The 19,475-nt window shown below is 39.5% G+C and overlaps 1 protein-coding gene across 4 annotated transcripts in view; it reads right to left on the bottom strand.

Annotated features, from left to right (window-relative positions):
• The window catches only part of MTHFD1L (methylenetetrahydrofolate dehydrogenase (NADP+ dependent) 1 like), a 142,336-nt gene that overhangs the window by 67,144 nt on the left and 55,717 nt on the right, over window positions 1–19,475 (bottom strand). For 2 of the 4 annotated variants that reach the window (XM_004935617.5, XM_040697653.1), the window contains one exon: window positions 17,169–17,280. In XM_004935617.5, the coding sequence (XP_004935674.2) occupies window positions 17,169–17,280 (112 nt within the window). Of the gene's footprint in view, window positions 1–8,198; window positions 8,383–17,168; window positions 17,281–17,824; window positions 17,955–19,475 lie in introns of those variants that run through there. The other 2 variants (XR_003074319.3, XR_005858257.2) reach the window with 2 other exon arrangements.

Here is a 19,475-nt window from a genome sequence, read left to right as displayed (position 1 = left end):
AACACCCAACTGCCACAGAGCTTTCTACAGAACGCTTAGACAACATTTATCTGACCCAGTTCAACTACCAAACTAACCAGTAGACCACAGCTTTCATTCACAACAAGAACCTGAAGCATCCAAATTAGGCATGAAAGGGGGAGTAAAAGCTCATAAAGGTGGAACTGGGCAAAAGAGATGATGAAGTCTGTTGGGCAGCACAAAGTTAGAGCAAGGATTTCCTCTCTGCACAATTGATATTGTTGGCCAAGGTCTCTAATTTCACTTTAGGGTTCAGGCAAATGAACAAATCGCTCCAATGGTTTTGTTTCTTGTTTGTAATTACCATAACCTCTTGATGGAATTACCACCATGCTGAGCACATCTCAGAATATTTTATCATCTAAGCATGACAACGGCTTAAATACTCAGTGTCATGGTTTAAACAGCTAATTAGATTTCACAGTCATGCCTAATAAAATATGTAATTTTTTCTCCACCAAAAAATACCTATATTGTGCTATACCTACACAAAGCAGTCCTACATTAGCCTCACTTTTACACACTGCTCAAAAGCCTTAGTGAAAGTGATTTTGGAACTTTTATTTTTCCCTTTTTTAAGGTTAATTTATTGACAATTGAATTTCATGTAAACTGAGACTAATTTCTAGTGAAAAAAATTTCTCCCTAGTCAGCACTTTCTATCAACAAATCAATGTCAAAACAAAACATTTGTACTATAAAGGGCTAAGTCAGACGCATATACATGAGGTGAAGCTTTAGGACAAGAACTGTGAGCCTGAATTCCTGAACAATGTAAAAGGAAATGGAAACTCTGAGCTTGCTCGCTGCCATTTACTCTCCATGTGTAAACATATCTGTTCTGGTGCAGCTGTCTGCTGGTAAACTCAGGAAAAGAAGAGTTCAAAGTCACAGAAGCACATGAACTGTGAACCTGGAGCTCGAGGCATGCTCGCTGTAACATACCGATATGTTCTTGTTTAAGTGAAAAATACCAAGGTGTGCAACTGCCAAAATAAACTAGGATGATCTGTGACATCTAACAAGATATCATATCTTTGTTCGTATAGCTAGGGATGTCTGTTCATTCTGACTGGCAATTCTTCTGATGTGAACTGAAATTATTATGGCTGATTTTGGAATGGAACAGATATTTTTCCCTTTCTTATACCCTGCCCCTGCTTTTCCTGTTAATTTTAATTCCGATGCATTCTCAGATGGCATACAACACTGACACTTGCTCCCATCACCACTGGACACAAAGTCCAACAGCAGAAAACTGCATGTGCCTGTATTAAGGCTGAGCATTTTTCAGGAAGAAAACAGGCTCTGAGAGTTATATGATGTAGTTTCACCCACTGTCCCAGCGAGGCCTAGGAGAAAACAGAATAGATCTTAGACTGAACCCACAGATATGGGAGCTTTGGCATCTCATGTGAAAAGCATCACAGTCAGATAGCTCCGTGCAGGAAGCCCTGAGCAAAATGAATTTTGTTCTCTGAAAGCAGATGAAATGACAGTGAGGTTGTGTTCAATATTAGATTACCATTCACTCAAGACTCTGCGGATATCTTTGCAGTGGCATATGGACAGCAGTCCAGCTGTAGAAACAGCCCTTGAAAGAGGTGCTAGAAATGTCTGCCTCCTGTCCCCACACGTACCTGCAACCTGCAATTCTCAGGCTCTGGCAGAGAAAACTCTGCTGATAAAAATTTCTCTGGAGTAAAAACATCTGTAAAATTTTCGACTTTTCCACAAAACCAAAATATATCAGCTGAAAACAAAGATTTACATTCAAGTACTCCACAACCCTTCATTGTGGTGACAGCAGTTTGACTTGTGCTGCCTTCCTCCAAAGGATACTTTTCCCAATGGGCAGGAACGCTCTGTCACGTCCTCCTGAGAGCAAACACCACACAGGGTTCTTGGCTCCAGGAATACTCTTTAGCTAATTGTTCATTCTCTTGGGACCCCCTAACATGCTATTTTGAGCTTCTACTCAGAAACATTTCTTTTTCAAAAAAATGTTGAATCTTAACATTTAAATGCAGAACAGTATTAAATGAGAAGGTAAAAGCTATAGCACAATCTCTTGCAGTTGCTCATTTTAAGAACCAATTGCTGTTAACTGTTTTTTCCAAGTATTTTCCAAGAGCATCCCATGATCAGACAAATGAATATGCGTAATAACTTGTGCAGATTATTCCCAGGCTACAGACAGAAAAATAGCAGAAAGTTTATTTTCTGCAAGCCAGATTGCCAAAGGCAATCTGAAAATCTTGATTCTCTCACAATTAAGGACACAGTTCCTATTTGTGGGTTTTACAGGCCTGCTTATACACGTATGCTGCATATGCTGGATTTGAAATTCAGGGGGCAAAAAATCAAAACTGGAAAATCCAGGAGCTAAGAGGAGTGGCACCATGTGATATAAATTATGCTCTGCACATCCTCCCAGCCCTGTGTGCCTCCTCCCTCTCTTGAAAATACACAGAAGTGCAACGGCAATGACTCCTACCCACACCACACCAATTTAGGGCATGGTCTGACACTGTGGCTGAATTAATGTGTGCCCCTTCTTGCTGAAAAGCGGCATTTCTGCTCCCTCTCAACGCTTCTGCCCTCTTCCCCTCCCCACTGTCTGGACTTCTCACAGGTTGTTGGCACGCATCTAATGGGAAGATAAACAGTTGGAATTTCCTAACCAGAAAACAAACAAACAGAAAAACACATAATAGCTTCTTTTCCCACTGGGTTAGATTTGAATCAGCTCATGTGAGACCAGACAAGTATCTGAATATGCTCAAACAAGCAGCAGAAGCCAGGGAAGGAAGGGAGGGAAAGCCCCACTTCAACAGTGCCAAACTGTTAATTTGTTGCTCGCCACCTTGTCAAACCATGCTCTAATATTTTGAATGTAAAATTTGATGTCTTCTCACAGCTCACTAGTAATGAGCTCATTATTCAGATTTATTACTGGAGATTTAAAAGAAGTTGAAGATGTATTATAACCACAAACAATTCATTCTAATATAAATATAGAGAGCTGCATGTGGCTTCATGTTTCTCCGAGTCCCTCTGCTAAGTCTGGTGGGTTTCACACCCACTTTTTCTTAACTCCTATGTCCTACAGTCGTGCAAAGACCCATTTCTCATAGATTGCATTGGCTCCTGCATAGGTGCTATTGAATTCATACTGAATATATATACCAAATTTAAACAATTCCCCCTTTTCTCCTTCATTTTCCACGGTCATGAATGTGACAATACAACCCAGACAAATTCAAACAAAAGAACAGTGATTTTCAGGTTGCAGCCTTTCACCATTCATAACACGTTTCTTTTGAGGTAACAGAGCATCCTTCTGCTCATAAGACAGATGACCATGTTTCTAAAATGGAGCACCATTAATGACATAGGAATAAGGCAATTACATTATCTCATCCTTAAGAGATCATCATGGCCTTTGGCAAAGAATTATTAGCCTTTTGGTAATTACAAAATTAAAACCTCACCACTTTTTTTATTTGGAGTTGCATGGAAGGAATAATTAACAGCAGCACTGATGGATCTTCATTTAAGGCCATTCTTTAACAATTCCCAAGCTGTAAGAAGTGTATTAACTTATATCACCTGCAGTACTACCCAAAGTTTCATTACAACTGGACTGTTTCCCTGTGTATCCTACCACAAGACTTTCATCTACACTCACTTTTACAAGACACATTTGGTTGAAATTCCAGCCCCAGATACATCTCTCATCATCTGCTCCCTGTTGAGGATTTTGGCTCCTCCTGCTCCCCCAGGAAGAGCTACAGAAAACGCACTTGGAACATGGCCCTCATAATAAGCATTAGGAAAATGTCCACTTCAAGAGGTGGGCAGAGAGCCTGAAGGTCTCCCTGGAAGCATTCTACCCATTTCAAAGGGTCATGAATTAACACCTGTCCTAGCACTAACATCGCACTGATTCATAAAGCAGGACAGAGGGAAAGAAAAAGAGCTTATTCTCCAGATAGCATAATACCTCAGCATATACCTTGGAAGATGATGTGTGTTTCTGTTGCTGTTTAGAAAACAATCAGGATATGAGTAATGACCAAGGCAGCAAAGGCTGAATACACAATGTTTTGCAGCTACTCAAGGAGTCCTCAAAGCCTGTCGAAACTCAGAGACAAAATCCACTTAACTAACCACTGCCACACTTCTGTGTGCCTTCCAGGTGTGGCAGGGCCAGGCAATCACCTCACCGGCCAACACATGCTCCTCCTCATCCTGGTGCTAAACCAAATGTGCCTGCTCAGGGATAGTGGAGAGTGGTGTCTGCTGAGGCTGCAGCGGATGCCACACAACAAAGAGCAGAGCCGTATCAGAATGATCAATGCTGCTGTCAGTAGGTGCAATCACCCGAGGCATGCTAGGCATCAAGTCATCAATCACTTCAGTGTAAACCTACCTCATAACACATGCAACTATTTGCCTTGGGCTGCCACTTCGTTACAGCTCCTCCAGTCCCCTGGATTCCTTACTAAAGCACGTGTTTTCCTCACTCTGCTCTTCTAAAATCCCAGGAGCGACTGTTTCCTATGATAATTATTGCATCCATGACTTAGGTGCTATCTTTTCAGCACACACATCCAGTGAATCCTCCTTGTAGGAGGACCAGCTAGTTCTGTGGGTTTTTTTTTTTTTTTTTTTTTGTTCCACTTAACCTCTGCTAGAACACAGAACTTCTTTCCCTTTTGACAGGCCTGGGAAGGGATGCCTTCAACACTGTTGCCAAAACTACTGAGCCATGGTTCAGAAATTAATGAAGAGGGGCATCCTCTAGCAGTTTGTCTTGGTGAAAAGATGACCCAGTGCAACATCCAATGCAAGGGCTTTAAGTTACTGCAGAAAGCCATATGGAGAGCTTAGCAGGAGAGTTCTTTGCGGGTAGAAATTCTACCAAGAGTGCAACATGTGTTTCAAACACACAAACAATTTAAGATATCAGAACGATTTTCCAAAGAGATAAAGCACCACATACTTTTAGTACTGTTTAGGAGATGGGAAAAAATGCCTGGCAGTGAGAAGATGCAACACAAGCCAGAAAGGAGCAGATGAGAGCAAAGAGCCAGTAATGTAAGCCCACTGTGCTGCAAAAACTTTGTGAAATATTCACATTCATGATAAATGCAGCAGAAGCAATTCTAGAGACCGTGGAAGCTTTTCAGATGCAAGCCTTCCTACATCTTTTGCTGGTAGACATTAGCTTGGTTTTAATTTCCAAAGTTTTAAAAATAAATTGTAGAAGACCAGCATTTGAATCTCTCCTGAAAGTGTAAGATTGATGGATTGTGTCAAACATTAATAATCATTTGTTTTTCCTGGAATTTCTGGATGAAGGAAACAGACTCAGCTGGTTAAAATTGCCATGGAAAGTAATTGTGTCTGTTGAACCATATGTGCGTGTATGCATGTAATCTATCTTATAGAAGAAGTCAGAGACTGAGGAGAGTGACAGTACTAAGGTCACACACCAACAAATCCCATGTGGAGAAGAATGTTCCCATATAGATTTCCCAATGGAAAACAAAAACAAAACAACAACAAAAACTCAAACCAAACCATAATTCTACTAGCTTACAAGTCAAATCCTTTCAATTGCTCACAGCTAAGCCATTTGTTTAATGTCTAATGTGAGTTTCTCTACTTAACCACAGTTCATGTAATCAAGGCAACAAAATTCCCATTGCAACCTACCCATTATCATTTTTGAAATATTTGTACATTACCAGTGGATCCTCCTTTGGTGAACATTATAATTTATTAATATACACATTTTTTCAGTTCCTCTTCTTAATTGCCCATCATCTTGTCATCCCAGCTGCTCTTTTATACTCAGCCCTCCCCAATAATTTTGTGCTTTTTCACTGCTTGTGCAAGCAAAGGGCCCCCAGTCCTACATTGAATTTCTAATTGGCTGCAGAAAAAGCTGAACTTGCAACCCTTGATTTATGAAGCTGTTATTCAGCCTCTTGGGAGCTCTGCTTGAGATGTAGTAGATAGATGCAGCATCTTCACGCATGCAAAGCATCTGCTCCGTCCCTGACGCTTCATTCTCACTTAGAGGTTGCAGTCAGAGCTGGAGATACATTACAAGCACGGGTCTTATTACTGCAGGAAGCAAAGTTGAGAAGTTTGAGTTTGTCAGCTTCAATAAAGCTGCCAGCATAGAAAATAAGTATAAAGAGACCTACAGAAAGACCCAGCATATAAAGGTAGGCTGCCCAAAGTTTAAAAATAGTTGTAACACATTTTCTCTTCCTGCATTTGAATCCATTCTATCTATCAAATCAAATTAGTTACATAGCATTTACATAAAACTGAAAAACTAAAATATCCATAATGACAAGGTCAGAGCAGCAAACTGATATACCATCTAGGATATTTTATACAATCAGAGAACAGATGCTGAATGCTTTCAAATACTGTCAATATCTGACCTTCAAAAGCACTTTGGCTATTTACCAAATCAACACTCTTCCCATTAACAAATCATACTAGCCATATATAGCCTAATATTATATGCAATCTAATTAAATATTTAGAAATGGTTTAGAAATAAATTTTCCTAGAAGTGAATGCGTGATATTTTTAATGCTTTCTTTTAGGGCATAAGATCAGATGTGTAAACAAGCCTGGTTTCTGTTTTCAAAGAGAAACACTGTTTTCAATTAAAATTATTTAGAAATTCTCAGCATAGAATAGCATATATAGTTTGTCGTTTGAATATTAAAAATAAGAATTTAAAGTCAGCACACTTTCTGAGAAAGCACCATATTTTTCTTCTATATTGCCTCTTATCATAGACTAGTTCATAAATATCACGAGGCAAAGCAAAACACCTGCAAATAAAATTTGCTGTACATTTTTTCCTCCAAGATCATCTGAAGAGATATCTGATTCCTTTCCCCAGACCATAATGTTATTTCATTTGGACTGGTACAAAGAGTAGCACAGAACTAGAAAAAAAATATTTCTGAGTTCTGCTCGAAAAAGATCTTTCGGAAACACATATTAACTGAATACTTTGTGTGCACACGCATATGGAAAAAAAGAAAAGTAACGCTGCTAAATAGAAACATGCAGTAGATTATATTGAAACACTGCCAACTATAATTGCCATAATCAAAAATGGAAATACACGCTTATGTTCTTATCAAGTTTCACATTTGCCCTGATTTTTCTGGAGCCTTGAAGGTTAAGTTCACAAAATACACACATAGAAATAAACATTCCCCCCTTCACGTTTGTACGTTGTTAATGATTTAGTTATAAAAGCTCTCAGAAAACAAAAACTTCCTGCCTGCAGGTTCATAAAGACTCAGAAAATAAATTAGGGGAAAAAAAAAAAAAAAGAGGGTTAGACTGACATGATGGAAACATCTGAGCAAATGATTCATATTCAAGTAGTCCATAAAAAGAACAATAGATTTCAGTATCAAAAAGTCATAAAAACAAGGAAACAAAAATCTAATAAACAGCTTTAATTTTCAAAAGGTATTAAAAATAAACCATACACTAAAATTAAAATTCAGTCTTTGAAATGGGACTTGAACTCTGTATGTATATTATGCCCTGCTGACCCTTGCTAAAGGGTATAAGCCAATATGAAATACTCATAAATGGAGAGAGAATGATGGATTTTCTGCCAAATTACCCTAAGCAAAAACAATTCTGTTAGCTAGGGAGCCTGCCTTTATTTCCTTTGCTAAGTGATGAATTAAGAGAATCTCTTTCCACATATGATGTTTTACTGTTTGCATTTTTTAACCTCTGACTCCTTTCTTCTTATAAATAAAAGCAATATAACCAGCAGGTAACAGAAGAACAAAGAGCCGCTTATTTGCTTCTTAGAAGTTGAGAGTTTTCACGAGAGGTGAGATTGCCAGCTTGAAGAGGGAAGGGAAGGGAAAACACAACAGCACAGAAGTTGCAAAGTCAACAGTTTCTCCTCAGTAGAACAGCACTTTATTTACTAGGAACTGAGTTTTTCATCTACTTTCTGAATGAATAACAGTCCTTTCCTATCTATTTTCACCTTCAGAGAACAGTCCTGGGATGAATAATAAGGGATAGGCCACAGCAGCTATACAATCCATATTTTTAATTTATGAACGTGGTTGGTGGAGAAGAGCGTAAAGCATACATACCATTAAAATACCATGTCAGTTTGTCAGTGAACTCCTGATGCACATTTATGTTCAGTCAGCTACCATGGCTCTGCAAAAGCCCTATCACCTGAAAGTTCCTATTACTGTAGTGCTCGGAATCTTCCACTTCGCATCTTCCCAGAAGCAACAGTGAGATAGTTCTTGCCCCCCCCTCCAAGGAAGTCTATAAACCAAAACCAAAAAGAATGGGATTATACATGCAGGCACAGAGGCTGAGATCACATACCCAGAGCCACAAAGCTTTAGGTCCAGGATGGAGCTGCCAATAGGCATGCATCTGGACATGCACAACAGTACCTTGGCCACAAGATCAGTCACTGTCAGAGCTCACTGAGCACGTGCTGGTGATGACATGCCACGCACTGGGCAGTTCTCTCCTTGTCTGTTACTGAGCAAGAAAGAGGACCCAAGGCCCAAGGGTAGGTGTTCCTACATATCTTCTAGAAGTAAAGATCACTTCATTTGCAGACTATGGTACCACTGTGCCTTGGGCAACTTAGACCAGGACTTTCAGAGCCTTGTAGCACTGCTAACATGGCATTACATTCCTTCCCCACAACCCACTGCTGCAGTTCTGCTAGCACAGCTGTTTGGGTAGCTGCACTATGAATGGGGCCAGAGAAAATATTGTAAAGTTCTGAATGCCCCTTATCTGGTATGTAGCACACACAAGTATCAGAGCAGGTCAGTAACACCCACTCTGATAATGCTGTCAAGCACCTCATATCAGGAAACATTAGCCTTGTTTTAACACACTTAAACTAAAAAACATATTTGTTCAAACAGAAAAACACTTGAACATAGTGGCACAACATTTTGTTTCTCATGAAAGCAAGGACTGAAGGGAAGTGAGAGATGGAATAATGCAATGTAAAAACTCGATGGAATCATAAAAGTTAAAGGGCCACAGCATGGATCCTCTTTCTAGTGGCAGCAAAAAAAATGTTTAATAAATCTTTGAACTGAAGGTTTTAATGTAATATATCACACGTTGTACTTGTGCCAAAAGACTCTTAGCAAAAGTATTTGGGTTTTATTTCCTTTTTTGGAAAAAGACAACTAGTAAGAAAAAAGATTGAAGTATTTTATGATGTTCAAAAGTCTACTGAAGATTATTCACTTAGCGTATTAAACACATACTATTTTTGTAAAGTGGCTTGTAAACTTGTTATATAAAGTCTGCTCCAGGAGTACATAAAATGGATACCTTTTGAAATACAGCTTTGTATGCATTGGGCAGACAGTTAAAGCAGCTAGCACCATCAGTTTACTCTAACAAGAGCACTGGTGCAATAAAGAGTCAACTATTTAGCTTTTAAAAATTTACTACTTCTACCTAACTTTATACCATTAAGATGCATGACCATTACGCCATTAAAAAAATGGGCCAGCTAAAGAAACAGCACCAACCATTTGCAACAACCCTCCCTGCCTTCTTGTCATATTGTACTGGGAAAGACAGCATCAGACCCAACCTTGCCTAACACAGCATCCTCTGTAACACAGGGTGAAATGGGACGCACTCTTTAGGAGGAGGAAAGAAAGCAACTGCCAAACACACAGTCTAAGCCTGAAAAGCGAAGTTCAGAAGGCGTTTGGTTTAGGATTCAGAAAACATATTCACTTTTCTTCTAATTTACAGCTCCTCCCCTCAGCTGAAACACCTTATGGGATTAAGAGACAGACAGGGCAATCTGCCGAGTTGTTTATTGTAATAATTCCTGACACGCTGATAAATGTGACACGGGCAAGCTTACTTCTCTTCCTATTTTATCCTTTAAACATCACTCAGACACTAGATACTCACTGACAAAAAAAAAAAAAAAAGAACAAAAAACCACCAAAAACAACAGTTCATCGCTTCTAATTGCCTTAGAAGAATATCAAGAGAGAACCTGACTGATGGAGAAAAGAACTTAGAATTTTACACTGTGAGTGTTTTGTGACTTCTAGCCAGCACAGAGGGAGGGATGAGCAGTAGAGAGGTGATGTAAGAAACGCTGACAACATTGGATGTGTTAAGTGTCAGAAACGATGACCTCTTCCTGAGCAGAGCACCAGATTCATCACAAGGAGTGGCCAACTGCATTCTGTGTTGATGAAGTTAGAATTGTTTTCCTTTATTGTTGTTTTTGTTGTTGTGTGTTTGATTTGTTTTTGTTGTTGCTTTTTTTTTTTGTCTTTGTTTATTGATATTTCCTCTTCCTTCTTAGCAAGGCTGCCAATGTATACGCTCAAAAGAATAAACAAGGATTGCAAGAACCTTGTCCTTGGGCCACCTGAAGGGCAAAAAATTAGAATGGGTTCTGTAATTTAGTCCCCACCATTCCTGGGTGCAATTCAAGACACTCTTCTCTGAGAAAAATCTTTGTCCTTAGCAAGACATCTGAAATATCGACAACCAGAATAAATTCAATTTCATTGCTGCTTTGCACTCTTCCTCTGCTCTCCCCCATATGGGACATGCTTCATGCAAACTTACAGAACCCCACACCCTTCATCTCCTTGCAAACTACACTGAGATATTTTCCCTAGGAAACTATCCTGAAAAAGAAAATTGCTGGTTGAGCAGGATAGCAACACAACAGTGAAAAAGGCACATTTCCCTGTGCTTTGCCAACTGCCTGTCAGAAGGCACTTGTCACTTCTTGCCTTGGAGTAACTGGAAAACATATCAGGAAGGCTGCCAGTAAAAACCCCAGTCACAATTTACACCAGGCTTGGCCTTCAGCATCCACCAACTTCTGTGGATCAGTTACATGTTTGACTTTACTCCTTGACACTCCTAGATCTGAAGACAGCAATAAAGAACAACTTAGGGAAGAAAGAAGTTAACAACACAAAAGAAAAAATAAGTGACTCAGCTGCTCAGCTGAACACAGGACTCTGCTTAAATGCTGAGCTCCCCTTCCTAGGCACTTTGCTGAGATCCCAGTTGCCATCGGTGTTTAACAAGGCTGCATCAAAAGTGAGTGAATTAGAATCATTTTAACAGGTCAGTCTAGGCAAGCTCAGATGGTAACTGTCAAGACGGATATGTACAGCATGCTGCAGTCCATAACATCTTCACCCAAGCAGTGCAGCCACTTCAATGGAACATTCACACTTGCAGCAGTGATGGGAGACAGAATGGACAAGCTGAGCTACAAGGGCTGCTCTGAAAGCAACACTTCCTATTTTATTATGCTGGCCTGTGACACCAGAGGTGGATACTCGTGGTACGGCAATAGAGGTTGACCCCTTCTCCAATATTCTGCTACATTTTGTTGCCATGCAACTGATGGCAGCAGAGGTGCAGTCTGACAAAATGGTGTCAGACACTGAAGTGCAGATGAAGTAAAAGTATGTCACTGAGTTCCTCCATGTGGAAAACACAGCACCCATCGACATCCATCAACATTTCCTGAACAGTGATGGAGACCAAAGTGTGGGTAAGCACACTGAAGCAGTAGGTGGAGCACTTCAGCAGTGGCAACAGCAACGTGGAAGACAAGACACATGCCAGACAGTCATGCATAGCAGTGTCACACCATGAAACAGAGAGCATCTTCAACAACTTATCTGCACAGGTTGGCAGAATACAGCCTAGGAACCATGTACAGAGCTGAATATCAGCTTAAATTCACTCAAAATGAGGGCTACAATATTGCAAAGTTTGTGCCAGGTGGGTCCCAAACATGCTCACACAGGAACAGAAACACCACCACATACAAGTTTGTCAGGACCTACTGAACTAACACAAGGCTGAAGGTGACAGTTTCCTGGATTGCATCACTACTGGCGATGCGATGTGTCACCACTATGAGTCAGATTCAAAATGACAGTCTATGAAGTAACATCATATGAATTCCGCATCAAAAGATAAGTTCAAGATGTATCGCTCAGCAGGTGAAGCGATGCACATTGTCTTTTGGGATAAGAAAGGGGTGATCCTTCTGGATTTCCTGGAACCCAGACAAACCATCAACGCTGAAGGCTACATCATGACACTGACCAAGATGAAGGCTCAAACTTCCAGAGTCAGGTCAGAGAAGACAACCTTCCTCTTGCAACATGATAGTACCAGACTTCATACCAGTTTGAAGACTGCGGCTCATTGCCATTCTTAGCTATACTGTCCTACCACAACCATCGTATACTCCAGATTTGGCATCTTCTGACTTCCGTTTGTTCAGGCTGATGAAAAATGGACTGCATGGGCAATATTTTTCTAGCAACAATGCCATCATAGCACTAGAATAGGTTTTTTTTATAAGCGTGACATGCAGGCTCTACTTCATTGCTGGCAAAAATGTATAGCTAATGATGGTGGCTGTTGAAAAACAGTGTTTTGTAGCTGAGAATTTGCTCTATCAAATAGTGTTATTGTACTCCCTGTAGTTTCCATGGAAATAAATAGAAGGCACTACATTTGAAGTGACCTAGGTATGAGGCTTCATCTTGTTTGAAATTAATGAGGGACTGTGATTCCCTTGGATACCTGACTCCAAAGCAGGGAATGCTTTCCATTAGAGAGAACTCACATGGCTCAGCAGTCAGACTTTGTTTAGATTTTTATAAACCAGACTTGTACAACGCTATTCACTGACAATATTCAAAAGGCACAGCACATTGCATTTCCAGATGCAGAGTGAGCAGAGAATGAGGCAGTGTAGGCAAGAAAAGGTCAGATTTAAAAATAAATTTTAAATGAGCATTTTTGGGAAGAAGCTTTTTATTACTTTTTTTTTTTTTTTTTTTTTTTTTGCCTTGGCAGTGAAATGCGGTCACACAAACAGTGGGGACCTACAGAACTGAGGCCGGTGTCTCACTGCTGGCCGTCCCACCTCACCCCTCCCCTGCACCAGCTCTGGTGTTTTTGTGACTCTAGGCTGAACTGCTGCTGTGTTAAGTCAGCAGAAATTGAAGCCAACAAAAAGGGCAATAGGTTTATGCCGCCAGGAAGTCATGAAAAAATGGTTGAGGACAGGCTGAGAAAGAAGACAGGCTGCTGCGGCTGTGCAGGCTCCGTCAGATTAGCTATTGCATCTACAGCAGCTTTACTGGTACCTTGTAGTTCCAAATGAGGCTATACTTTTATAAACATATACTTCAACAAAAATACCATCTTATGTAATACTGTCTCTCTTCCCTCCTGCAGCGTGTACAACTGTTTGCCCAGTCATCGTCTGGGAAAGGAAGGACAGGAAGTTTTTGTTCTCGTCATTGCTTTCAATCAATCAGTTCTCCAGTCTAGTTTATCAAGTGGCCACACAAACAGGTGTGCTGGCAAAAGTGAGGGGTTGCACAGGACTGGAAACAAGCAGCTGGAGGAAGGAGGCTGTTAAACCAGCAGGGAAAACAATATATGTACTGGTGAAACTGGAGCAAATTCAGACCATACTGAAGAGAACAATATGGCCTACAGAGTTAGTAGAGTTCTGCTCTGAAGTAATTATGCTAGAAGTAAAATGTAAAATAATTAAAAACCCATCTCACACGAATGAACTAGCATTCTTAGATTAAAGTACTTATTCTACTACTCAGGAAATGGGTTTGATTTCTGTCACACATTTCTCATGTTCCTCCTTTGGATGCAGCTGCACAAGGCTGAGAGCTAAGCTCACAGCTCATGGCCCCCAAAATGTCTCTCCTGACCATGCAAGTCCTGCCACTTACCTTATGCTATTCCCAGCACTTCTTGGATTCTTTCACAAGATCATGCAGCTACCCTACACATGGCAAAACACAGAACTGAAATTGCTCTGCCAAGAGCCTAATGAGTATCAGATACAGTGTGAGAACAGGACTGGAAACACACAACAATTAGTCAGTGGCAAAAGAACAGAGAGCAGTGAAAATCTTTACTTCTAGCAAAAGCAAGTAACTAAACTGATTCAGACAGAATCTGCAGCACAGCTGACCTGAATTCCAGTATGAACAGCAGTCTTCCTCCCCGAATTTCAATGGCAACACAAGGTTCAGGCACATAGTATGCTGAGCAGAGCGTGGGCAGTTACCAGCCACCTGCTTTGCTGGGCAGCTTCATGGGGCACAGGGCTCACTGTTCACATGAATGTGACCTCAGTGCAGGCTGGAGCACACCTAGTTGTCCTTCCAAACCTCAGTTTGGTAGGAAAGTATTGGACAACATTTAATAAACCAGTAAGTGCTACATACAGTCTCTGCCCATGTGTCCTGCCAAACTATTACTAGAAAGTGCATTTGTCAAAGTGCAAATCTTCCACTAAATAAAGCCATTTACACTAGTGACTATCTGCAAAATCTATGTAGAGCATTCCAGGAACTATTGCTGTTAATAACATTGAAAAAGATCTAAAAATGATGGTGATGCTCTTTGCTCAGGGGAGAGAAGGTAACCTAATTTTGGACCCAGTTCCATTAGGATTTGTGTTCTGTAGAACAAAGTCTGGAAGAAGAGCCCTTTGCTATCAGCACACCAAGATTTTCAACCACTGCAGCTACACCACTTTTTCTCCAAAGAGAAAAGCTGTGGCCAAAGACAAACAAAGCCAAAACAAAGCCAACATTAAAGACAAACAGGTGTACCAGGCAAAAGAAAAAAAAAAAGGCATGAAATGCACGCATGTGCTCTCACTGCTGCAGGGCAGCACTGAATACTGAGAAATCCAAACCCAAGGTGGTACTTTTTGGGCTCCAGAACCTGTAACTAGGCTAAGACTGCTGTCAACCTACTTCCATTCAGATGAGACAAAAATAACTTCTCTGAAAAGATTGCTTATGGTAGAAACAAAATCACTCTTCTATGAAAAATGTTAGATACCTCAAGTACTTTTTACTTTTTACTCTGCTTTATTATAAGGCCATATGCAAACTCATAAGCCTTAATGAACTACTAATTCTATTCTCATAAAATAAATGTACTCAAAATGCAGAAATGTTCTTTGAGTGGAGACTTGATTGTTAAAGGGTAAATGAGCGGACCCAACAGTAACAATGAAGGAAACAACTCCTTTCCTTGAAATGATAAGACATTTTAAAAAGGATACTCAAACATGCAAGACGTTCCCAGACAACCTTGAAGACCTCATGTCCCATCATCTTAACTGCAATACAAAACTTACTCTACGAACCGATACTGTTAATCACACTCTAATAAAAATCATTGCATATGTTTTGCTGCTCCATTGAAGAGTAATTATTCTAGGCACTGAAGACTATGGGAGATTCAAAACTTATTTCTATAAAGACGAACAGTCAGAAATAAGAAAATAGAAAACCCATAAACATTCTTTAAAAAGAATTAAGCCTGCAAGACAACGGAATATAGATAAACAGAGTTTCTACCTCTTCAACACTTTTGTTCTTACCCACGGATTAATAAAATGACATTTTCCATTTATTTTTATTTTTCCCTCCCAAAGTCAATATGATATACAACAGAGTTTCAACCTTTTATACTTTACTGGAATAATTTTTACTGCTTTTAAGTATCCTGTAAGAAGATTTATCTACATCTTCTTGTTCACTAGTGAGCAACTTGGTATAAGAAATCTTTCTTATCTCTCACTGTGAATACGTAGGCTAGGCTGATTTGTATTATGACAGAAAGTTCTACAAGGCATTATATAACAACACAAACATCTCCCTCAGTTTTTCTAGAATTAGCCATGAATTTAAACAAACAATATTTTCAAGTAATTTAGTTCTCTTTATGTAATTTAGGCCAACATGTAGGTATGACATAAGCATACACATACATATTTCTCTTCTAGATTCAGGGTACTAGCACACAGACCCTATGCTTCCTGTTACTGTACTTCTTCAAAAACTTTGTTACATAGGTATTCAAAGAACAATTTTAGGATTAACTTAAGCCAACCTGGCTTCTGCCTGCTCTCCCACTGCTCCTAGTTGCATGGAAAGAACCTTCTGTCTCCTTTGCTTCAGTATGAGCAGTAGTGCAATTGTAGTAAGGTTCAAGAAAGCTCAACCAGCTGAAAGCTAATCACTCTTTCCCACTGGATTATGATTTAGCTCTAAGGCAATTAATTCAAATTAGATCTGCTGTGGTTCCCCTTGTCTCCCTCCCCAGTCTGTTTCATATGTGCATTTCTTTGATAACAGGTAAGCAAGGGCTCTCAGTACACAGACAAGAATGGCTGCAGCAGTGCAAAGGCATTACTACTGCAAGGTAGCAACACCTTTTCTGTTTTAAGAATTCTGAAGTTTAAAAATAAAAACCAATTTTTATAAAATTTGGTTCACCATTCAGCACTTGAGCCACAAGTTCACTTTGCCAGCCACCACAATAGTTCATTCTGCATGTCTACTGTCGTTCCTTCTGTAAGACTTGTGCATGCTAAATTCTTGTCATAAAAAAAGCCCACCCATGGTCAGCCATCATTACAGCTACATGCTTTCTTGGAAACACCAGGGCTTCATGGTGAAGTTTTGCAGTACAGATGAACTAACCTAATGGTTCACTGTCACCAAAATAAGGAGGTCTTACTCCTCCTTTCACCATTTCCTCTCTGCTGTTGCTCTGCACTGGCTCAGGAACAACCAAACCCTGATTTGGCTGAGCTTACTACACTGGCAGAGAAATAACCCAACAGAAAAAGTGAATGTTTTTTGTCAGTTTATCTAAAGAGGTCAGATGAATACTAACACAAGGAAGTATAGGACACCTTTTTCAATATAATGGTTCCTTTAACAGGTTTGGCTAACTCCAGAATGATGACGGGAACACTTGAGGCAAAGGGCAGGGCAAGAGAAGTGTTTTGTTGTTTTTTTTTCCTCATATTCACCTCAAGGTTATTTAAGATTATTAGGTTTTAAAACAGTTATTCATTTTAGCAGTAAATAAAGTAGCATTATCACTTTTCATGGCTATCTTATCCTTTCGCTTACATCACTGCTTGCCAACTGGCCAACAAACCTGAGTGGTAAACAAAACTTGGTTTAGTAAACAAAATAATTACTTACCTACAAAACCCTTTTCCCCAACTAGTTTAAGGGCAATTTTATCTGCCAAAATGGAAGAATTTCCATGTGCAATGTTAGCAAAAGGTCCGGCATGAACAAATACTGGTGTTCCCTGAATGAAAAAAAAATATATTTTTCATCAGTTTAATGAATAGCTAAGAGCACACACTCAATAGACTTGCAAAGTAATCAAGACGGTATACAAACCAAAAGCATGCAGAGTAAGAAAATGGAAACTTGGAAACTATTAAGCATATAATAAAAGTTGTTGTTTTCCCTTGCCCCACAAACACAGCAGTATTATTAAGAAAACAGGCTTTATAGACAAAAAAAATCCTTTTTCTTTCATAAATAATATTTTCTGTCGTAACCTAAGTATTTCATTTATGTTTCACTACATAACATTACAGAAATACTTAGGTAATGATAGAAAATATTTTCTAATTTCACTAACAACAAATACAAATCTCTCACAAATAACAACAGTGAACACCTGTTCTTATTGTTCCTATAGAAGCAAATATACATAAATAATTGTTTTGCTTAGAACAACAACATAGCATTCCTTTGCCACTGGCACATAAGTTTTCAGGCCTGTTCTAAGAAAACTTTTTTTTTTTTTTTAATTGAAAGTAGGAAGAGGTGAACATACATACATATTGGCAGAGGATGTTCTTCAGAGACTAGACAACTGAGTTAGAACCTAAAGACAATTCTGCCTCATACATGTCAGAGAAGAAATAGTGGAAAAGTAGCAGAAAAAGTAAATAAACCAGAAATCGTGCCCTGTAACAAGAAGAATGGTATAGATTATTACTGTCACAACACACTGGTGTCAGTGTTTAGTTTGTGTTTTCTGTCTGATAATGACTATACACTGCAAAAAAAAAAAAAAGGTTTTTATGCATTTATACAAAAATTTAACTTGAACTAGGTACACCTTCAACATCTTGTAACTTTTGGGCATTAACCTAATAGGAGGTATAGTGCAAAATACAAGATTATCTCTATCCCAAAGGGCTTGGAACTTAAATAAAACTCTACCCTCTACCCTACTCTGCCAACCTAAACCTATCCTTCCTCAGGTTTTAATTCTACCTTAATACAGTATTTACCCTCATATCATTCAAATAAATAATATTGCAGTTTTCCACTATTAGATTGAAATCCACAGGATTTTTTCTCATTTGTGTTTTATCACTCAAGAAGTAATATTAAACATAACGAGTTCTTAATTTCTTGTTTCAAGCAATCACAGTACTGTTCTCATTACAACCTAGCACATACATCAGCAGGGGTGACACATGGAAGCAGAAGCACAGGTGGTGAAAGGGCAGCCCAGCCCATACCTCAGCAGGTATGCACGGAGGGGCCAGAATGGCCACAACATCTCCAGCACAACTGTTCCAAGATTTCAACCAGACAACATAGATGGGAAATGATTTGGATTGTGAGATCCAACATCCAGAATACCAATACCGAAGAGACCCCTTGCCACATAGTTGAAATCAAAACACACTTCTGAACTACTGATGTGGAAAGAAGTCATTTCGCATGGCAATACTGGAAGGAGAATAGTCTAGGTACTTAAGAGAGTGAACTCCAGCAGAGCCCCAGGATCCTCCAGCACAGCCTGGCATAGAGACAACAGCATCTTCCCCAGCCAACTTCAGTCACTCTGTATCAGCCCAGCCACCTCACTTATTTTCTTTACATTCTTAATAAGCTGTGTCAGGAAACAAAGAATGGCACAGGGGTGCATTCTGTTGACTGTTCTCAGAACAGGAAATTTTATTATCCAAGTTTTAGTACAAGAAAATAAACTCTGATTGTCAATAAATATCTAGAGTTATCTGGCAGCTAGAAGGATGTTTATAATACTTACTACCATCTTTACTATGAGTGGCACGTTGAATGTAACATGAGGAGACCATCGCAGAGCAGCCAGACTGCATCTACAAAGAGTTGTCCCATACAGCAGCTGCTCTGTTACGCGTGGTATAAATAAAGGCTAAACATTATGGGATCAGCTCACAAAGGAACAAATCTGTCATGACAAATGTGGATAAACACTACAAAATCATTATGTGCAATTCAAACAAAGTAATCTCAGTTCTTCAATACTAGATACAAGTTCTGCTGAAGCCAACATTTACTGTAGGTGGAGTCTACAACACTGAGCTAGCATTTCCCTTATTTTCCATTCTGAGATTTTCCTGTCATTCTTGCTTGTAAAACACAGTCAACCACTAACTCCTTGAGGTGGCATTTCTGCTGACAGAACAAAAGGGTCATGATAGAAGTCAA

This window comes from Gallus gallus, chromosome 3 (genome assembly GCF_016699485.2).
Source record: "Gallus gallus isolate bGalGal1 chromosome 3, bGalGal1.mat.broiler.GRCg7b, whole genome shotgun sequence".
Classification (NCBI taxonomy): Eukaryota; Metazoa; Chordata; class Aves; order Galliformes; family Phasianidae; genus Gallus; species Gallus gallus.
Note: the sequence above shows the minus strand (reverse complement) of the source record. Positions and strands in the feature narration are given on the sequence as shown.